At 44.0% G+C, this 21,522-nt stretch overlaps 2 protein-coding genes across 7 annotated transcripts in view; one reads left to right on the top strand and one right to left on the bottom strand.

Annotated features, from left to right (window-relative positions):
* The window catches only part of ccser2a (coiled-coil serine-rich protein 2a), a 51,321-nt gene that overhangs the window by 21,032 nt on the left and 8,767 nt on the right, over window positions 1–21,522 (bottom strand). For 3 of the 6 annotated variants that reach the window (XM_085427717.1, XM_085427716.1, XM_085427721.1), the window contains 4 exons: window positions 19,382–19,473; window positions 16,585–18,044; window positions 16,284–16,495; window positions 1,897–1,984 (listed from right to left, as the gene is read on the bottom strand). In XM_085427717.1, the coding sequence (XP_085283843.1) occupies window positions 1,897–1,984; window positions 16,284–16,495; window positions 16,585–18,044; window positions 19,382–19,398 (1,777 nt within the window). In that variant the 5' untranslated portion in view covers window positions 19,399–19,473. The remainder of the gene's footprint in view (window positions 1–1,896; window positions 1,985–16,283; window positions 16,496–16,584; window positions 18,045–19,381; window positions 19,474–21,522) is intronic. The other 3 variants (XM_085427719.1, XM_085427718.1, XM_085427720.1) reach the window with 1 other exon arrangement.
* LOC146655448 (uncharacterized) lies at window positions 3,774–5,497 on the top strand. The gene is made up of 2 exons (XM_085428794.1): window positions 3,774–5,329; window positions 5,484–5,497. The coding sequence occupies exons 1-2, from the start codon at window positions 4,360–4,362 to the stop codon at window positions 5,495–5,497; spliced, it is 984 nt and encodes a 327-aa protein (XP_085284920.1). The 5' UTR covers window positions 3,774–4,359.

A 21,522-nucleotide genomic window follows, 5' to 3' on the forward strand; every position in this document is an offset into this window, starting at 1 on the left:
GACTGCTTTTCAGCTCAGAAAAGCCTAAAACAAAAAGTAAAACAATCTGAATATGTTCCAAGTGTGGGGGGAAAAAAATCCGTAAATGTAGAGAAACTCAGATGAAGACGAGAGCAAAATAACTCCTTGTCCAGTCAGCTGGTGAACTGTTAAAAGGCCAGAGAGAAAGTCAACCGAGCTCCCCTCCTGCCTGGCCCAGTCTTTGTTGACAGCCTTGTTTTTCTGGGAACTCCCTAGGAACTGGAGCCGGGGAGAGAGGACTGTGGTGGTGGTGGTAAGAGAGCAGATGAGGTGACTGGTTCGTGTCCAAGCTAGGAAGTCACCAGCTGAGACAGGCAAGAGAGGAAAACTCTGGCCCCTCTTTTTGTCAAGTGACCTGACAGCTGGATGAAAAGATTTTGTGAGGCCTCCTTTATCCTCCACTTGTTTTTTAAGTCCTCTTCTCCCCTTTTGCTCTTCCTGTTTTGAGCCGGGGTGTCTTTAGGAGTAACACCCATCCGTATCCCACATCTCTCGGCCTGCCCTGTGGGCTGGGTCAAACTGGAGTCCTCAGCCTGTCTTGCTTTCACTCTGCCTCACATGACACTAACTTTACCCATGACTTACTGAGCTATAAATATGGCTGCTACCCGAAAAGGATTAGGAAGCGATGACATTCCAGTTCACATTCCTCTAGAGTGTCTCTGTGTCCCTCTCTCAAAAACAAGGAGATCACTGTTTATAGACAATATATACTTTGATGCAAATTTCCTGGGTATGCCAAGTACACAATAAATTCTACGTTCATGAAATTTCTAACAGTCTGTTTCTATTCTATTTTTTTTTTTTTACTTGGAAGCACAGATTCAAATCTAATCTCATAACCTTGCATGTGCACAGGAAAGCATGCACACAAAATCTACATTGCCTTTTAGGAGGTTGAAGGGAGTCTTGTCAGAGGTATTGTGCATTAAACCTATTATCCTTGAATTCTACTTTGATAAGAATGAGTGATTCAATCTTAAAACCACTCGAGTTCAATAGATTTAATGACATGAGAGGTCAATCTCAACCCTTCTCTCTCCTTGTGACAAACATTATCTGAAGAGTCCAGTAATAATACTGTCAACAGTATTATGAGGTGGTAATGATGTGACCTGATTACCTTTAACACCTACATAGAAGCTATTTTACTCAATCTTAATGAATCTGGAGTTTGATTAAATTTGCAGTGAAAAGTGAAAATGATTAGAGAAAACAGCCAAGACTCAAGGATCAAGGCAGAGGTGGGTGACGTGCTGTCTGAATATAAAAGCATTAAACTAATCATGTAAAACCATACTGATGCTGTCAAGAGAAACATATGTACAGGCAGGTCTTGCTAAGCCTGTATATCTACTTTGGTTGTGTGTGTACCATAGGCACACGTACCAAGTACATGTGCATCTGTTCATCCGTCATAAACACAGCCAAACAGCTGGCTGAAAACTTCTAGAAAGTAGCTCTTATCCAAAGCCAGTTTTATGTCAGACTTGGAGCTGAAATTAATAACTTCATCAATCAAACATTAAAAGAGTCCACCACATTACAGACAACCCTGTATCCATTAAAAGAGTTTGCTGGATGTTTCTGAGGCAAATCTTCACCCAAGGATACAATTTGTTCAAGCCATTATATGCCACATAATGAGACTACTAGAAATAGAAAGTTCTGGCCTTGGCAATGGTTTAATTTACAGTTTTGATCAGAAAAGCTTTGCTGGAAGTATCTGCTTATAAATAAAATAAACAGTTCTAGCCAATAAAGCTGCAGCAATTTTCATGGCCGTAAAATAACCTTACAAATCTGAATAAGATAACTGCAGTTAGGAACTACATGTCTATGTGTGTATGTCTGCAAGTACTCAGGTGTTCTGACCATGCAAGCCATCCTCTGGGAGGTCCAGCATGAGGTCATCATCATCCAATTCTCCTGTTGCCAGAGGGTCCAGGTTGTTAAGGATGTCCTGAAAATCACAAAAATAAACACAAAAATTATAGAAAACAAAAGCATTAAATAGCATCACTGTTATATTACTTATATATGAGTGTATTAAAGTTATTATATTAATTTGCTTCTGGGCAAAGTCATTTTTTTGGAGGAAGACCAGCTACAAAACCAGGGAGAGAAAAAAAAACAAGGCTGAGATGCAGTTTTTGCCTGTGGTTAATACATCCTTGCAAGCATATTTTTTGTGTGTGTCACATGCTTTTGAAATGGATGCAGCCTTTTATTATTTCTGTTATTTCCAATTAATTCATTTACTAGAAAAAAAAAAAAAACAGTTAATGCAGCACTATCAATTACCTTGTCTTTGATACCGTTTCAAATGATCGTCTTACTCCAGTGCCACAACAGAAAGAAGATGATCTTATTCCATACATCAAGACAAAGACACCAGAACAGGCTTTCAGAAAAATATTGCCCGTTTATGAATGATAATTCAGAAAGCTTTGAAATTTCAACAAAACACTTCACACAACAGCCTCAAAATATGCAGCTATTCTGATTGCCGTGCAGCTGTCTACCAAATAATTCAAAGCACACCCAAAGCAAAGGAAAGAATCAATAGTTCAAAGCTTTATTTTTCTACAGCAATTTTGTGCCTTACGAAGCTAAATTGACGGGGCTTTGACTAGAAGACAGAAGCATAAAATTACTCATTATTGAATATCTCGTGAGTTGCGCGATAACTGCCTTGTACACAGTGTTTCAGACTTAATGAAGAAGAAATGAATGAAGGAAATAGAATAAACAAAACATATTTTTGCATTCTTCCAAACGGTATCAACCAAAACGTGGGTGGAATCTTTGTTGTTTGAAGAGTCTGTATACAAATCAACCTGTCACTTTTGTTTTTTCTTTTATCATTTCTCGCTTCCTTTTTTCTGATTTTTGACTTCCTTCTCTCCCCCAGCCTGTTGCACTCTTTTCTCTAACCTTGTAACTCCCATCCAGTAAATAAAAGTTTTAACACTAAAGGTAGAGAGAAGAGAGAATGTTTTGTTTTTTTTTTTTTTTTGGGGGGGGGGGGGGGGGATCAGCCACCTCTAAATTTGCACAGTTAGAAATGTATATTAGCACCATAACTGTGACCCAACACTGAGGTAAAGGTAGATCCTTCTTTGCAGCAAGGCATTTTAACTCTTTAGCTATTTGATAGTTTCTCCATGTGTGCGCACAAATCTGTGTGTGTCTTGAAACAACTCAAAACATCTATAAAACAGTCACATATCAGAGAGAGTAAAACAGCAGCAGCTGAGCTTGTTCAGCTGGAGCACTGGTGTGCAGTAAGAGGCATTTGACAAAACGCACAGCTTTGTACAAAAATTACACAGGAAGCACAAGTTTTTTATGAAGGATGGTGTTAAAATGCATTCAGTATAGACACCTGAAGCTTTGTGTGATATTATGCACATTGCAGAATCACCTGTCATGACTCCAATATCAAGGTAAATGAAATGTAAAATTATCATCCACTGAGCAATATAAAATTCCCCCTACATCTTTCATCACTTCCTTCTTTTCTTCTACAGAAAATCATTTGGTTTTATCAATATACTCTACTAACATCAGCAACATATTATGGATTGGTGTTTTCTAAAAGGATACTTTGTCACGTCAAGACGAGGAGCAAGGGACTGAACCTCCAAACTGCTTCAGCACCTGAATACAGAACCTCCCTTTTATTGACTGTCCTCAAATTACAGTTTGCACTTCCAGGGGAAATTTCAAATCACACTGGCAGGACCCAACTGTCATGGTCCTGGGCCATGTGGGCCCAGTATTCTTAGTTTTCATGTATTTTTGTATTTTGTTCCTTATTTAGGCCATGTTTTCTGAGTTGCCCTGTTGTGTTGTTCCCTAAGTGTTTTCCCTTCATGGCTCTCTCCCCCCTGTGTGCCCTCTATGTATTTATGAGCCCTCGTCTCCCTTTGTGGTTGTTTCATGTTTCCCCAGCCTGTTACGTCTGTGTTTCCCCGTGCTCTCTCTCCTCCTGTCTGAACCTCTGTGCCTGTACATGTCATGTTCAGTTCACCCCGCCCTGTCTCGTTATGATTATCAGTGTCACCTGTGTTCCCCGTGTGTGCCCACTTTCCTCGTTTACCCTCTGTGTATTTCTGTCTGAGTCTCCCTCTGTTCGGCGTCGTGTTCTCCCTCATGTTGTGTGTAATTCTCCCCGTGGTTCGGTTCCCTTGTACAGTTCATGCTTTAGTTTTCCCAGTTTTAGTTTATTTGTATTGCCTCCCGTGGCCAGCAATAAAGCTGTGTTTTTGAGTTTATCCCCGTGTCTGCGAATCTGCATCTTGGGTCCTTCCCCTGCCTGCCACACAACGTATCATGACAGAAGAACACGACCACAACATGGACCCAGCAGTTCACAACCCCTCCGCGGACCTCCAGTACGATCTGACCATGTCAGACCCAGCGGACAGTCCGGACGAGATTGGGGAGGAGCTGCAACGGCTCTGCCGGCTCATGACGCGCATCTGTGGGTGCACGGACCCCAGAGTGGTGTCCAGCGGGTTGGCGGCCATTGACGCAATCCTCCAGCAAGCGCCACAGCTCCGGCGGTTTCCCCAGCTTTTTGAGGCGTTCGACTCTCTGGCCCCCCTGAAGGAGGAGCTTCGCGCCCGCACGCTGGCCCAGAGGGTGTTAAACGCCGCCTCCGCACCTACGACTCCGACCCGCAAACGGTTGTCGTTGCCGCTGCCTCGCGAGCCGGAGGCAGTCAGAGTAGGGACTCTGAGGCTCACCGCTGCACCGCCATCAACTCACAGTTCGTCTCCGCCACTGTCAAACTACATAGCCCAGCGCACCGAGATGGTGGAGGCCACAGATTTCGACGACGATGAGCGACAGCAGGTATTGCTAGCCTTACGGGAGGACGAGCTTCGTTGGAAGCCCTGGCTCATTTCAGAGGAGGAACTCACACCTGTTGCACCGCCTCGGACCAGCCGCTCGCCCTCCCCACACTGCTCAGACTTTACTTCGCCTGCCTCTTTTCTGGCAAGGATGTGGGCGGACGACGAGGAGATCGCCGCCACATCACCCTCTGCTTCGGTGACTCCAGCATCCATCGTACACACTTCCAGAAAGAACCGGCGTCAGCGCCGCCGTCGCGCACTGCTACGTCCTGTCTCGCCCTCCACGAAGCGCCCCGCGGACGCTGTGGGGGTCCTGGACGTCGATCACGAGGGGCAGCAGCACGCCGCAGGCGCACAGCTAGTGGAAGAGTTCGGGAGGGAGCCGTGGCTCGCTCCTGATCATGACGAGCGCTCTTTCCGGGGGACTCGACTGGCTCTTGGGGGTCCCCGGAGTTGCCAGGGACTTCCACCGCTCACCCCGCCCGCTTCCACGGATAAAAAGAAGCGGCACTCTCGCCACCGGCACCCTGAGCCTGCCATTTCTCGGACAGTTTTTTCTGAGCCTGCTCCTTTTCCTGCTCGTGTTTCTCCTCCCAGGTCAGTTCAGTTAGCTCCCTCGCAGCCACCCTCAGTTCAGTTAGCTCCCTCGCAGCCACCCTCAGTTCAGTTAGCTCCCTCGCAGCCGCCCTCAGTTCAGTTGGCTCCCTCGCAGCCGCCCTCAGTTCAGTTGGCTCCCTCGCAGCCGCCCTCAGTTCAGTTGGCTCCCTCGCAGCCGCCCTCAGTTCAGTTGGCTCCCTCGCAGCCGCCCTCAGTTCAGTTGGCTCCCTCGCAGCCGCCCTCAGTTCAGTTGGCTCCCTCGCAGCCGCCCTCAGTTCAGTTGGCTCCCTCGCAGCCGCCCTCAGTTCAGTTGGCTCCCTCGCAGCCGCCCTCAGTTCAGTTAGCTCCCTCGCAGCCGCCCTCAGTTCAGTTAGCTCCAGTGCCGCCTGTAGCGCAGGCCCCAGTAGCTCCAGTGCCGCCTGTAGCGCAGGCCCCAGTAGCTCCAGTGCCGCCTGTAGCGCAGGCCCCAGTAGCTCCAGTGCCGCCTGTAGCGCAGGCCCCAGTAGCTCCAGTGCCGCCTGTAGCGCAGGCCCCAGTAGCTCCAGTGCCGCCTGTAGCGCAGGCCCCAGTAGCTCCAGTGCCGCCTGTAGCGCAGGCCCCAGTAGCTCCAGTGCCGCCTGTAGCGCAGGCCCCGATAGCAGTACGGTCCGCTGGTCAGCTTAACATCCAGCCAGGGGTCTCAAATCTCTCTGGCTCTGCATCAGCTCCTGCTGGGAGCTCGGATGAGCTCATCCAGGACTCCGCGGCTCCCACGCCGCCATCTACCTCGTCAGCTGGAGGGTCCGAGGGGCCCGTTCAGCCTCCTGTCTCCGCTGGAGGGTCCGAGGGGCCCGTTCAGCAACCTTCCTCGTCAGCTGGGGGTTCTGGAGAACCGCACCAGCCTCATGCCACGTCAGCTGGAGGGTCCGAGGGGCCCGTTCAGCAACCTTCCTCGTCAGCTGGGGGTTCTGGAGAACCGCACCAGCCTCATGCCACGTCAGCTGGAGGGTCCGAGGGGCCCGTTCAGCCTCCTGTCTCCGCTGGAGGGTCCGAGGGGCCCGTTCAGCCTCAAGCCTCGTCAGCTGGAGGGTCCGAGGGGCCCGTTCAGCAACCTTCCTCGTCAGCTGGGGGTTCTGGAGAACCGCACCAGCCTCCTGTCTCCGCTGGAGGGTCCGAGGGGCCCGTTCAGCAACCTTCCTCGTCAGCTGGGGGTTCTGGAGAACCGCACCAGCCTCATGCCACGTCAGCTGGAGGGTCCGAGGGGCCCGTTCAGCCTCCTGTCTCCGCTGGAGGGTCCGAGGGGCCCGTTCAGCAACCTTCCTCGTCAGCTGGGGGTTCAGGAGAACCGCACCAGCCTCATGCCACGTCAGCTGGAGGGTCCGAGGGGCCCGTCCAGCCACCTTCTGCTACGCCTGGCTCAGCCTGTGCTTCGTCAGCTGCAGCTCCGGCCTGTGCTTCGTCAGCTGCAGCTCCGGCCTGTGCTTCGTCCGCTGCAGCTCCGGCCTGTGCTTCGTCCGCTGCAGCTCCGGCCTGTGCTTCGTCCGCTGCAGCCTCAGAGCCTTCATCCTCGCCCGGTCCGGCCTCTGCATCAGCTGCTCCTGCTCCGCCTGGTCCAGCTCCGGGCCCAGCCTCAGAGTCTTCGTCCTCGTCTGGTCCAGCCTCCGAGTCTTCGTCCTCGTCTGGTCCAGCCTCCGAGTCTTCGTCCTCGTCTGGTCCAGCCTCCGAGTCTTCGTCCTCGTCTGGTCCAGCCTCCTCAGAGCCTTCGTCCGCTGCAGCCTCAGCCTGTGCTTCGCCTGGTCCCGCCTCCGAGTCTTCGTCCTCGTCTGGTCCAGCCTCCGAGTCTTCGTCCGCTGCAGCCTCCTCAGAGCCTTGGTCCGCTGCAGCCTCAGCCTGTGCTTCGCCTGGTCCCGCCTCGACTGGTCCTGTGCCCACCGGGCCTCGGCCAGTACGCCTGACACTGGAGAGCCGCCGCCGCTGCCTTGCGCGCGGCCGGCCCCCTGAACTGCTCCGTCGTCGTCTCCTTCGCCGCCGCCGCTGCCTTCCGCGCGGCCGGCCCCCTGAACTGCTCCGTCGTCGTCTCCTTCGCCGCCGCCGCTGCCTTCCGCGCGGCCGGCCTCCTGAACTGCTCCGTCGTCGTCTCCTTCGCCGCCGCCGCTGCCTTCCGCGCGGCCGGCCTCCTGAACTGCTCCGTCTCCTTCGCCGCCGCCGCTGCCTTCCGCGCGGCCGGCCTCCGGACCAGCTCTGCCACCGGTGCCACCCACCTGGTCGGCCCCCCGACCGTGTGACCCGTGAACTCTGGTGCCTGTGGGCTCTGGGTCGGCCCCCTGAACTTTATTTTGACTATGGTCATGTGCTCCCGTGTTTTCTGTTGTTTATTTTGTTTCCCGTTCTGGTCCCTCCGTCCTGGTCCCCCGCCTCCCGCCCTGGGTGGGTTGTTTTCTGTTTTTGTTTTTGTTTCTCGGGTTTGGGCTGTCGGGAGCCAGCCCTTTAGGGGGGGGTGGTGTCATGGTCCTGGGCCATGTGGGCCCAGTATTCTTAGTTTTCATGTATTTTTGTATTTTGTTCCTTATTTAGGCCATGTTTTCTGAGTTGCCCTGTTGTGTTGTTCCCTAAGTGTTTTCCCTTCATGGCTCTCTCCCCCCTGTGTGCCCTCTATGTATTTATGAGCCCTCGTCTCCCTTTGTGGTTGTTTCATGTTTCCCCAGCCTGTTACGTCTGTGTTTCCCCGTGCTCTCTCTCCTCCTGTCTGAACCTCTGTGCCTGTACATGTCATGTTCAGTTCACCCCGCCCTGTCTCGTTATGATTATCAGTGTCACCTGTGTTCCCCGTGTGTGCCCACTTTCCTCGTTTACCCTCTGTGTATTTCTGTCTGAGTCTCCCTCTGTTCGGCGTCGTGTTCTCCCTCATGTTGTGTGTAATTCTCCCCGTGGTTCGGTTCCCTTGTACAGTTCATGCTTTAGTTTTCCCAGTTTTAGTTTATTTGTATTGCCTCCCGTGGCCAGCAATAAAGCTGTGTTTTTGAGTTTATCCCCGTGTCTGCGAATCTGCATCTTGGGTCCTTCCCCTGCCTGCCACACAACGTATCATGACACCAACAGCTTAGAGCAGTGAAAAATTCAGGATAATCTCCCAGGAGGCAGGTGGGTGTGCACCCATGTCAGCAGTAGATTGGATTAAGTTATATGTACACTAAAGTCCTCAACTCCACTAAAGTAGTCATTTATGATGGCAATCCATCTCTGGCACAGATCTGGCCCCAGGTTAATTACCTAAAACACAGACAAAAAGAAGGAGCTTTCACTGTTTTCTGTGTATTAAGGATATCTTGTTGAATGCAATAACCCCCGTGCTCTAGCCAACTACTGTATCATCTTGTTAGGTTAGGCTGAGTATGAGTTTTTAAAACTAATTTGATCATGATGACTCTTAAAAACTGTTTTCTTTAATAATCAATATGAAAGTCGCATGATTTGGGAACCTGCAGATTAAACTGGAACATCAATCCCTGCTTACATATAGAACGTAGCTTTGAACCTAATGTAGTATTGTTCACAAAAGGGAAAACTATTTGGCTTGTAGCACATGAATTTGACAATTTGATGCGCACATTTTAAACACCAAGTGTTTTTGTCTCCTGCAATACAAACTCTGTAGGATGAGCAGATTTCGGAACAATAAAAAGCCTCGAGTAGTTCTGCCAACTTAATCTGCTTCACAGTGCTCTGCTTACACAATGACATCAGCTGGATCTTCGAATACACTTCCCCGGATCAAACACTAATTAAAACCGTCAGAGTCACTGAAAAAGGTCAAATGCTACACTTCTTTCTCTCAGTTTTAGTTATCCCTAAAAAAAAAAAAAATCCAAGACTGCCAGCATGAAGAGTTGGAAAAAAAAGTTCATGGTAGAAAACTTCATTGTAACCATTGTAACCATAGCTTTTCATGGTCTGCATGTAAATTAGCCTCATGGCACACAGTGAGTTAAAACCACAAACTACAGATCTGGACAAAGTTCATCTTTGTTTTAACATTTTAAAAAGACAAACCTCGGGGCAAGATAAAATTTTCAAACCAACAGTTGCCAGGGTGAAGTTGTAGACTGACATTTTTTGTGGTTTTTTTGCCTCTTTCAATCCATATAAAGTGAACTGCAATCCTGTGAGGAAATCCTACATTGCTTACTTTGGCAGGGTAGCCAAAACAGATCTTTACTTTTGTACCTCACAAAATAGCATCTGAAGAAAAACACTGTGTAATCGCAGCTTAAGTGTCAATGCAGTGCTGTTTCTGGCACTGCATGGGTATCTATTATTGTTGTTGTGTGTGTGTGTGTGTGTGTGTGTGTGTGTGTGTGTGTGTGTGTGTGTGTGTGTGAGTGAGTAAAATTCAGGAGTAAAATTCAAAGAACAACAACAAATCCTGGGTTCAGAGAGAAAAATGTCATCATCGAATCTAAGTTAAAATGAAAAGAAATATTATTTTTAAATTACTGGTCGAGCTTTCATTCAAACCAACATCCTGTCTAATAACGGAATTCCAATATACAGCAAAGAAGGTATGCGACTTGTTTAATTACAACTAAAGCATTAACACCTAAACTCCTAAATAAAAGCTGGTATTAAAAGCTCATACTTGTAAAAAGACGACTCTGAGCAGACACAAAACTTGTACCTTCTAGCAACTAGAAATGTCATATTAAGAGCTTCTTTGGCACAACCTTGATATAAATTACTCTGTTGCTGTCAATGTGCCTTTATAGCATAAAAATAATTTAATGAATCACTTTTTATACTCTACTTTTTTTCCCTTAATGTTCCAGAAATTTACAGATAATAACACTGATCATTTGAAGATGTCTTCCATTCATTATGACCCCTAAAATACTGTCAAGTTTTTTACTATTAGATATAATAATGAGCTTCTTATCTTCCTACATAAAATCTTATTAAGTAAAATACTGTTTTTACATATATAGATCATTTGCATTCATCAAAGATACAATGACATAGCTAAAAGTGGCAATATTCTTCATGTAATTATTTTTCTCTTCAATGATACTATGCACTGGAAAGCAGAAACAGAGGCATTGTGGTGGGAATATACTGACTGCCATTGTTTAATGAGTGATAGCAGCTGCAAAACAGAGTAAAACAGACCTGGAGAAAACTTGAATCAGCAGTATGTCTTTCCAAGATTTATCTTTCCTCCTCCATTTCATTTGGTGCACAGTGTTGACAAAATAACAGTGCTGTGCATAGTCTAGAAACTGTAGTCACAAACACTCGTATAAAAACGATCTTGGTTACAAATAAACAGTATGATAAACAAAAACAGGCTGCATTAATGCAGCAGTTCTTTAATACTTGTGAAAGTAAGACTAGACTCTATTTGATTCTCATGTTACGTGCCATTTCATACCTTTTAAATAATTGTCACAGTTTTACATGTACTTTAAACAGGTATTTTACTTTCAAAACATATGCAATCAAAAACATTCAGTGAATCACATATCCTTTCGTTTGGACTATGAGAATACTTACTAAAAGCCTCACCCTCCTCAAACTAAAACATCTTCCTCCCTCCTTACAGTGCAGCTATAAGGATCTAGACCCCAGCAGCTACACTGTAAGGCAATCCACTTAGGGAAATGCACACATCACAGTGAAAGCAATCTAATATTGGGATTGCTTAATGATATTAAGCAGGGAATTATTTAAAATCGACTCACCTTTTATACTCACTTATTAGTTTGTTGTTAGAACTAAAACAAAGTATGTGCCCAAGTGAGGAAAATTTACCTGACATAGTTTTTCCATACCTTCGTTTGCTCATTTCCTAAAAATGACTGGAATTTATTTATCTGCAATCCCAATAAGCTAGATCAATAATATTGGTAAAATCTTCACAGATGCACTCCTTGGACAGCAAGCAATAAAGCCTGCTAGCTAAATTTAAAGTCCATAAATTGATCACACTTAATCAACCCAATTTTGTCACTATAATTGATTTTGCAATTATCTTGGCAATCTGCTATGTTATTGGCTTTGTTCTTCCAAACAGGGCCCTAATAAGCAGCAGCTTAATTCTTTCAACAGGTGGGGGTATAGCTGGGAATCCAAAGTGTTTATAAAAACATTGTGGTAATGATCACGACTGTGGGTATGAAGCGTGATCATGATTGATAATTATAGATCACATGATATCATTTGACTACCATCTTCACAAGGTAGAACTGTGTGTGTGTGTGTCTGTGCGACGATACCTAAACAAAGGACTGAATGCACCAAAAGAGATGTACACAAAAACCACTATTTACCTCAAAGCGCTGCAGCTGTCGGTCTAAAAATCAAGACAAACAAAAGCAAGTGAGCTATAAGCCTCATTAAAACAACAGCATAGCTGGGGCACTGGCACCATGTTCCATAAATGGCTGAGCAGTCTGCAGACAAAAGGCTTAAGCACCTCACTCATTTAAACACTAATGAATTGACCTGTCTCAACCTGGCTCCATAAAAGCCTAAAATTAGAGGCAAAATAAATAAATCAGGGATAAGAGGCGACGGTAATTCTGCAGCTTTGAGGAAGCCGAGGAAAAAACCAAAGGATTACTAAACAACCATGAGTTTGGTAAGGAAATACACACAAAAAAGGGAGGGAATGAAGGAATAAGGTAGAAAAAAAAGAACAGCTACCCAGGAGAAAAACGGATTAAAACATGCAGAATTATAAGCAAAAAAAAGATAACACTGAAGCATATTTCATTCAAGGTTTCATACTGTGAAGGGAGATGCTGAGCTGTAATTCCAAGGAAGGGAAATATTTTCTTTTAAACGAGAGAAAGTTCAATGCTTATGGCTCAGGAAATCAACAGAACTAATTTAACTTCTCCATTTAAATGTGACCACAAAGTTCAGGTAAATAGGAATCAAAACAAAGCTCAAAAAAGCTCTGATGATAATGTCAAAGAACACAATCTAATAATCCTGCATTGCATGATGAAAAGGTTAATGTGGACTGATTCGACTCTACAGTAATTTGCAAGGCCAAACAGCACAACAAAACCCAATGCCAAATGAAGAATTACACATGACTGTCAAAACATATTATAATACAAATGCGCTTTACAGAAGTAAAATGTTTTTAGAGCCGTTACAATGCATATGGGTTGCTATTATTGTCCACAATGATATAAATAGTAGAACGCATCAATCAGCATGTGAATTTCCTACTGTGTCAGCTTCAGCTTTGTCTTCACCCACTGCGTTTATGATCGGCTGTGAGCTGCTTTAAATCAAAAACAAAAAAAACAACCTTCAAATATTCAAGCAGTTTAAATATAAAATGTTCCCAGGTCTACTGGTGCTGTTGCATTCTATGAAACATTGAGCTGAGGGCTGGAATACATCGGCAGTAACTGTGAAAAGTGGCCCTCCATTTCACAATGCCAATTTTGTAAAGCTGGTACAGTACAGAGCTGCATGGTGCATCATGGGAATGTTATTATGAGCTCAGGTAGCCCACTCCTTGATTTTGCACAGAGGCATATGAATGCAGATAGGGCCACATATAGCCAGAAAAATACTGGCACACACAAACCAGTAGCACTTACAAGCGCACCCACATCGTGTTGTCTAAAGGATGCACAGCGCCTCCAAGTGGACTGAGCATGGCACTGCAGTGCAGTGCAGCGCAGCAATACCGGCAAGAAAGCAAACATTACATTCCAGATGCATAAATGCTATTGTGTAAGCATCAGCTGGACACTAGTGTTTACCTTTTGTTCTTAACTATGAGAGAATGTTTTTTAAATACACCACATAAATTGGGCACAAGTAACCCACCTTTCTTTATTTTTTCAACATTGAATTCAAGAAGAGTTTGTTGAGAAGCTGTGAAGTCAAACTCCCGCAGCATTTAACTCAATTACCCCTTAAATAAACACAGGGTCTCAAAAGGTATTACACAACACACTGATTAAGCAGAACACCAATCTACTAATCCATTTGGAGACATCCGCTGTTTTGTGACAGGATTATTTCTGCTGCCTTTCCTCTACTTATTACAAATAAATATTTACCCAGTGAACAAGGGGAGAATGATTAATGACAGACAAACAGATGGAAAGGAAACAGTAGAAAAAAGGAGTGGGTTAGAGAAAGCTAACTGCATCCAATTACAGTAAATGGGCTCATTTCCTCTAATCAAATAGCTCAGTTAAATATCTCAAAGGCAGATTCCCCATAGAGTTAATTTTCACACACCAGCAGTCACCCACTAAGTTTCCCTCTCTCTCTTTCTTTTTGGTCCTACTTATTACCTTTTTTTCTTTTTTTAACTGCATTTCTCTCATCTAGCTTCTGCTCTCTCATTCAAATCATACAACACGCAATATCACCACTGCCCTCTTCACTGACCACACTAGTTCTTCAAAAGAAATGGATACTGCATGAAGGAATTCCTCTACAAACGTCTGGGTTGTTGAGCTTTATTAAATACTCAGTGAAAGTCAATGCATCAGCATCGTAACATCTATCCAGTGTCCAGTCACATCCAGAGATGCATCATCTAGCAGTTCAATGACAGAATGGAATCAAAGTGGATTTTTATTTTACTCTATTAGTGTAAGATCTGATGACTTCTTGGCATGAACTCACTGTCATGTCCAAGAAACAAGTTTAAGATTATCTGAATATAAAAAGTGTTTCTCCCCATGTCTACATGCCTAAATGTTATTGCCACGTGACCCTTTATATCAGGGGCGTCGAACTCCAGGCCTCGAGGGCCGGTGTCCCGCAGGTTTTAGATATCACCCTGGGTCAACACACCTGAATCAAGTGATCAGTTCATTACCAGGCCTCTGGAGAACTTCAAGACATGTTGAGGAGGTAATTTAGCCATTTAAATCAGCTGTGTTGGTTCAAGGACACATCTAAAACCTGCAGGACACCGGCCCTCGAGGCCTGGAGTTCGACACCTGTGCTTTATATGACTCAAGATTAAACAAAAACAACTTATCAAATACTGAAACTTAAAATATGACTGCTTGAATAAAATGCTCCCTGCTTGTTTGAATATCATGCTAGGAACACATTTTTAAAAAGGTGTGAAGGAAAATCTTTGTCATTTTACAGTGCTTTGCATGTGTCTTTAAAGTTTATTTTTTGGGGGGAAAAGGGCATTCATTTAAAAAGAAACAACAAAAAATAATCTTCTTAGTTTTAATATTTGTTGTCTATTTTTATTATTTTCAATTAAATATAAGACTTCAAAATTGTTGAAATTGAAATTGTGAAAAACAACACATTTTGTTTTTATTTATATTTCAGAGAATCATTTGTTGTACTTGTGATATTTCTGAGTACTAATGAACATATATGTTTTAAATAAACAAGCCAATAAACAGGTTGACGTGGACCACAAGATGACCAAATGCACATGTCATGCTCCGATATGCTGTTCATATTATAGATGGACTTTTATCGAGCCTTTGCTTTTTCAAGAAGTCTCCATCATGATAACAGTTGAACTAATCTATTAGAGAAATGCACTCAAACACACTCATCTGCATACACAGATATACTGACTGACTCCTGATCACATACACATGTCTAATGCACATGTGCTTGTAATGATCACAGCACTGAACAAATACAGGCACATCCTGTACATACACAAAACCAGTAGTGCTTTTTTGCTTTTGTATTCACTCCTAATCCATTACTGTGAGATAAACATGTGGCACTTTCAGTGCCTTGAAGGTTGTGTCACATAATGAAAGTAGTAAACACACAAAGCGTATTATAAAATTTCTAATCCAGCTCATTTTAAGCTCTTTATGCATTCCTGAGATCAGGTGCTTGGGTACCAAAATATAGAGAATCAAAGCAAGGCCAGAAAATTCTAATACTACACGGCTGGTGAGCAGGTTAGTTTTCCTTTGAGACAGAACGAAGCCTTGGCATGAGATGGGCAGAGAGAGCTGACTGAAAACTAGAAAATTTTGATTTTTTTTTTTTGTTCTGGCCATTAATGTATAAATATAAAAAGAAGAACTATTTAAAAGTGAAACTGACTACTGAACTTTGGCACCATGAAGGCAGCATAATCTACAAGTAGGGCATAAAGTATATACACCGTATTTTTAGACAAGACAGAACTAAACGTAGACTTGGCTCTTGAAATTAACACTGCATACATTACATTGGGTATATTTTAGTCTTCCATTTCTTGGTAGAAAAAATCAAAAGCCCTTTGAGGTCTGCAAGATGCTTGAATTCTTGTCTGCAGAAGCCACAGAAATGTTAACAGACCATTTCTTTAATGTGTAGCAGGTCATGCTTAAAGGCTCAAAACCTTTACATTTCCTTCAACTCTCTCCTTCTTACTTGGAAAAAATCCAGTTCTCAGTCACACAAGCCTATTCTTTGCCAACTTTCAATCAGCTAAAGCAGAAGCTCTAAGTGTTCTCCGAGGTTTTTAGCCCGAGTAACCACATAATCGCTAAAGGGTTTTGGCTGCTCTCCACCTCTTTCATTTTCTAAAAAATGCTACTGAGCTATCTGCCAGTTGACTTAAAGGCAAGGAGGGGAAGATTGGCAGAAGAAGAACGCTTACTTTTAACACACATAATTGATTAAATATTCTTCAGAAATATGGATATCAAACTATTCCTTACTTTACTGTTAATTAGTTGCTTAAAATAATTTAAATTTCATATTTTTTTAAATCACAATCAGAGTAGAGTCAACTGAAAAAACGAATTGTGGGGTTTTTACATTTTTATGTAAAAACTAGTTAAAGGTGAAATGAGGACTTACTATGCTGTTCAGCTCTGAGTCATCATAGCTGTCTAACCGATGAGCCACAGGCCCCCCAAGGGGCTCAAGCCCCTCTTCATCCCACATGTAGGTTCCACCAGAGCTGTTGGAGGGTGACAGCTCCACAGATGAAATCTGGGGGGCATCAGTCTGCTCTGGAGATAGCATCAGTGATCCTTGGGACTCCTGCATAGGACTTTCTTCCTTATGACCTGCAACCACATAGACAAAAGGCTGAACAAACACCACAAAGGATAGCACTGTATCTATTTGAATTTGCTTTCCAAAGGGTGAATTTTACCAGTCAGATCCACAGACTCCCAGTCACTGGTCTCATTTAGGAGACTGTCTAGCTGGGCATCACTGGCAGCTTTTCTGTTGTCAGGCATGTCCCCATCACTGAAAACATCTCCCACACTGTCGAAGTCATCTAGAAACTCTTCACTGATGTCACCTCTCTCTATAGATGAAGCAGAAGATAAGGACATGTCTTCCAGGGTCTCGGCTGCTGTTTGGCCACCGCTTTCTCCTCCTTTTCCTTCTGCATTCCCAGAGCTTTTGTCACTTTCACTTTGAGATTCGACTTTGTCAGCCTTGTAGGTTGATTCATTCTCCAGTAGACCTACACAATCAGAGGCAGTTGAAGAGCTGATATCCTCCTTAATGTTACCTGGTAAAAGAGACTTCTGCTGTTTAGCCTGCCCAGTTCGGGGCAATTTGTAGCACAACGACACCCCACTGCTAGCCATTGACTTGGTCAACACACTACTGGGGAGCAGAGCCTTCCTTAAAGTACGAGGAGTAGTTGGTGTCGTAGTGATCAAAGGGCCAGGCAGAGAGGACGCAACTGATGAATTTTTGTTGTACTGAAGTCCTCCAACCCCACCTAAACCACCTAAACCTCCAAGGCTGCCATGCAGTCCTAAACCCACTCTTCCATTACTCAGTTGAGGGGGTTTGACAAAACTACTCCGAGGAGGCCGCAGCTGAGTGTTGGCCAGAGGCTTGGCTAGTTCCACAGCCCGATTAAAAGAGAAAGACCGTATCATAGGCTCACTGGTGGGCGAGGGAATCTGTTTAAAGTGAGTGAAACTATTTGAACGAACCATGTTGTCCAGTGCTACAATCTTCAGGCTCTCACTGGACTGGGATAGGCTGTCTTGAGAGTTGCTTCTGGTAGAGCTAGAGCCTAACCTTGGTCGCACAAGCCGAGACTCCAACCCTGTCTGAGTAGGAATGCTTGCACTATTACTACCTGTTTTAGAACTTCCATTCATGGGGCTCTGCCCTAACTTGGTCCCAACTTTGGGAGTCATCTTTGAGGATTGCTTTTGAATAGCCTTTGGGCTTGAGACAGCCACCATCAAAGAGCCTGATCTGCCCATCTTAGGTGTTGCTGGAGAGCCATTCTTTACTTCCTTGATCACAGAGGGAAGCTGTGTCTGAGCCTTGTCTTCACTTTCATCCTCAGGGGCAGTGGGAATGGATGGACTAGAGGGTTTTACCCCCTCATCTCTCTTCAATTTTAGGGAAAAGGGTGACGCCTGGATCACACCATTTGGGCGTGTTGCTGATGGAGTAACCTTGCCATCTTGCGTAGGGGTGGCTGGATGTGCAGAACCATTAGAAAGGGCACTGGCGCCACTAGTTGAGGACCGTCCACTGAACTTAGGCAGTCTGGATACCATGGCAGACCCGATGGATGCTTTTTCTTCCATTAGATGCCAACCAAGGCATGGAGCGGCATGGAATTTTCCACAGCTGAGAAAAAAGAAAATTGACATAAAAACAGAATAACATGTGATTAGAGTGTCCATAACTTTACTTAGTGATAAAGTATCACACGGTAAAACATTTGAATTAATCACTAGTCTTTTAATAATTCTTATTTTTATATCCATGCTGCTGTCTAAATATCAAAACAAACTGTCTAAATAAAAGAAAAACAAATCACACCCCTCCCCCGCAATTCTTATTATCTGTTATTCAAAAAAAAAAAAACTACTTTTATTTTTTTAAATAATGTCAGAAATCAGTATCAGTGAACTCTTGGTTATTTATATAATTACAAAATATGTTAATTTGACTTTCGTGTGTTTTTCTTGTCATCAACACAAACCTGCAGTGGATCTGTGATGTTCAGTGTAATAACCTATTCAGCTGAAAACCATGTTGCACTATCTAACAGATCTGTATAGTCACTAATTGTTTTGATACTTTTCTAATGCTTATCCCACTTGGAGTTGTTATTATAACAGAGCATCTTTTCCTGTGAGTGACATCAAAGCCTACTAATGAAAGCCCAACCCAGAAAGCAGAATGCCAAACGCAGTTAAGATACTGCAACTAGCAAATGCACTCAGATGCACAAGCACACACATGCAATTGCGTGTTCTCATCAGCAATGCTATTATAATTATCTTGTAATTATCCAGTAATAGTGCTAAAGATATTCCTTTCCACCTGTCGCAACGGTTGCAATCTTCTTTTCATAGACTGTTTACTGTGAGTGGAATTAGGAATTAATCTGGCACGCATGGGGACCTGAAACTTTGTCACGCCAAGTTTGTCTTGGTGTGTGCATGCAGACCCTCGGGAAACAAAAAGGCTCTGCCCTTTCAGCTGTCTCATAACCACAAATTTGAATCCCACATGGTAAATCTGACGTCTCTTCACTGAACTCTGCTGGAAACATTTGTGAATGTCTTAGATATTTCTTAGATATAAACTACTGAGATTAAGTAAATGTATTAAGATTAATAACAAGTTCATAGAGTGAGCTTTAATTTTTTTTAGAGGTTTACAGATGAATAGCCCTGCACCTGGCACTGGTTTTGGAGAATTTGCTTCCAAACTGTCTCGCCAATGAAAAAAAAAGAAAGAAAAGGAAAGAAAAAGTGGGTAAATTGGTAGACACTGCCTGTGGGACAGGGGGAAACCAGAGCTGGGAAGGTGGCCAACATAATGAATAGTGAATGGAGGATATACAGTATTAAAGCCAATGAAGGGAGAATACAAGCCTGTTCCCTCTGGCTCATTGTTTGATTCATTCAGTTTCAATCACCCATGTGACAAGTGTACATGTGTTGGTGGTGTACCTGTATGTTATATCCATCTGGCTAGGGAATACTACAAATTGAAAAGTTGGTGATACCCAGATGGCTGGTGTAGTTAGCAGAAAGCAAACAATCTGTGTAAGGAAACAAAGCAGTTACCAAAACTAAGTGCCAACAGAAAAAAAAAACCTACTGTTACACCAAATGTTATTTAAAAATTACAAGTTATCGTTCAAGAAAAGCTTATTGTGTTGTAACTTTGTGGCAGATCAGGAAGTACCCATGAGTGGATCCCCTGACAAACTGTCACACAGCTACAAACACACTTACGGGAGCAATAATTCAATCAACTCTGAAGAGGTGGAGGGGGTGTGCTGAGTCACAATATGGATCTCCTAGCTTGGAAAAACCTCTCTGCTACAGTGTCCCACATTCCTATACAGGAACACGTGCTCAAACAGACTCTGCCACGGAAGTGTCTGGCAATGCCGCCTTCCTAATCTGTTTCACAAACACACATGTGTTTAGATGCAAAATGCACACACTTACACACAGATGAAAAAAAAAAAAATCAGGTCAGCATGTGCAGGCAGGGCAACCAAAGCCTCTTTGCCCTGGAGGGGGTAGTGACTACGCCTGTCTGTGTTTAATGGGTGGTGATTAGACTAAGGGTTTTTGCAACTGTCAGTGGCCTCACAACATTTCCAGTTTCATTCATATCTACAGTGGCAAGTCACTACCACATAGCAGCAAACTCACACAGCAAATGTGGCAAATACTTGTTCATCTGGGTCGTCTCACCCATCACTCAGCCACTGAAAGTTATAATCAGTAAGCTGCTGCCTGTTTATAGAGATGCAGCAAGGAAAAATAACACCGTTGAGGTTTTGACCTTTTATTAACCGCAAGGCAAGTGTATCAAAAAATTCAAACAAGTGACCTTAAAACATTTAAATAACTACAAATCAACAGGCAAATAATGTCCTATCATCAAGGCCTTGTACGAGTTAGCATTCAGATGGGTATTGTCTATATAAATTTTTCTATACTTTAAAATATACAATAACCCCGTTTTTGTTGGCTGAATAATTTCAAAGTGAATGGCCTTTTACTAATTTCTATGCACAGAATAGCCTTCCCAACCGGCTCTATTCCAATAAAAAGTACAAAGACAAAGGTCAGCACAACAAAGCCACAAATAAACAAAATCCTAACTGACTGACACACATTCAGAAGTAGCGCAGTAAACCGTGCAGACCATCTGTCAAACGCTCATATCTGGAGACTTGCCCCTCCCCCACAGCCAAGTACTGGTAAAAAAGTAAATATCCCTTTGCTGAAATCAAGTATGAGGTCTGAACTATAACTATATGGTTCTTATGTGATTCCAATAGTAAAATAGCCCAGGAATAGTCCAGCTGTCAGGATTATTAGCATCCTTCCCTGAACTGAAAAATGATGTCACGGGAAAGCAAAATATTGGGTTTACAGAGTGAAGCTGTAAAAGATTATGTTCATCTCGATGTCCAAAGCATCATTATATCATTATAATAAATTATCTGTGATATGCAAAAGCAAGCAGAAGAAGGGTTGACAGGAGTAAGCTTAAACTAGAAAAGACAGGGACATTCACGTAAGTGCAATTAGAATGGGAGAAACAGAAGGACGAGACTCGAGGCACACTTTTCCTACAGAGAGATCCTCTGCTGGACAGATAGCTTAGCATCCAGTGATCCCTGTGTGTGAAATGAACAGTAAAGTGACATGACATCTTTTCTTCCTCTCTGTCCCAGAGGGATGGTGCACTTTATTTCATAGTGACAGTCAGGGTATTTGGCCTTCCTTCAATTCAAACTCAGAGGACAGCCACGCAGAAAGCACCCGACAGAGGAGCAGGAAGGCTGAAAAATTTGATCTGGATTAGTAAGGTCGTTCATTTCTCTTCTGGCAAAGCTTTCACTTTTGATGCGCACACATGCACCCAAACTAGAAAGATGCATTCTTCAGGAGTAACAGGATGGATGCAGATAGGATGCGACAGCCTGGAGCGATGATCTATTGGGTCATTGGGGCTACGCATGAATGGAGGTGCTCTACTACACACAGTAAATCCCCCATTCCTGCTGTTTATCCCCATAGCTAATCTGTCCCTAACTCCCAGTGCTCATAGTTCCCTATCATTA

Source organism: Rhamphochromis longiceps, linkage group LG13 (genome assembly GCF_057381845.1).
Source record: "Rhamphochromis longiceps isolate RC_006_pf linkage group LG13, R_longiceps_female_GT1.1, whole genome shotgun sequence".
In the NCBI taxonomy this organism is placed as follows: domain Eukaryota; kingdom Metazoa; phylum Chordata; class Actinopteri; order Cichliformes; family Cichlidae; genus Rhamphochromis; species Rhamphochromis longiceps.

Coding starts and splice junctions, on each gene's coding strand:
- LOC146655448 (XM_085428794.1), top strand. CDS start 4,360: ATGACAGAAGAACACGACCACAACATGGACCCAGCAGTTCACAACCCC.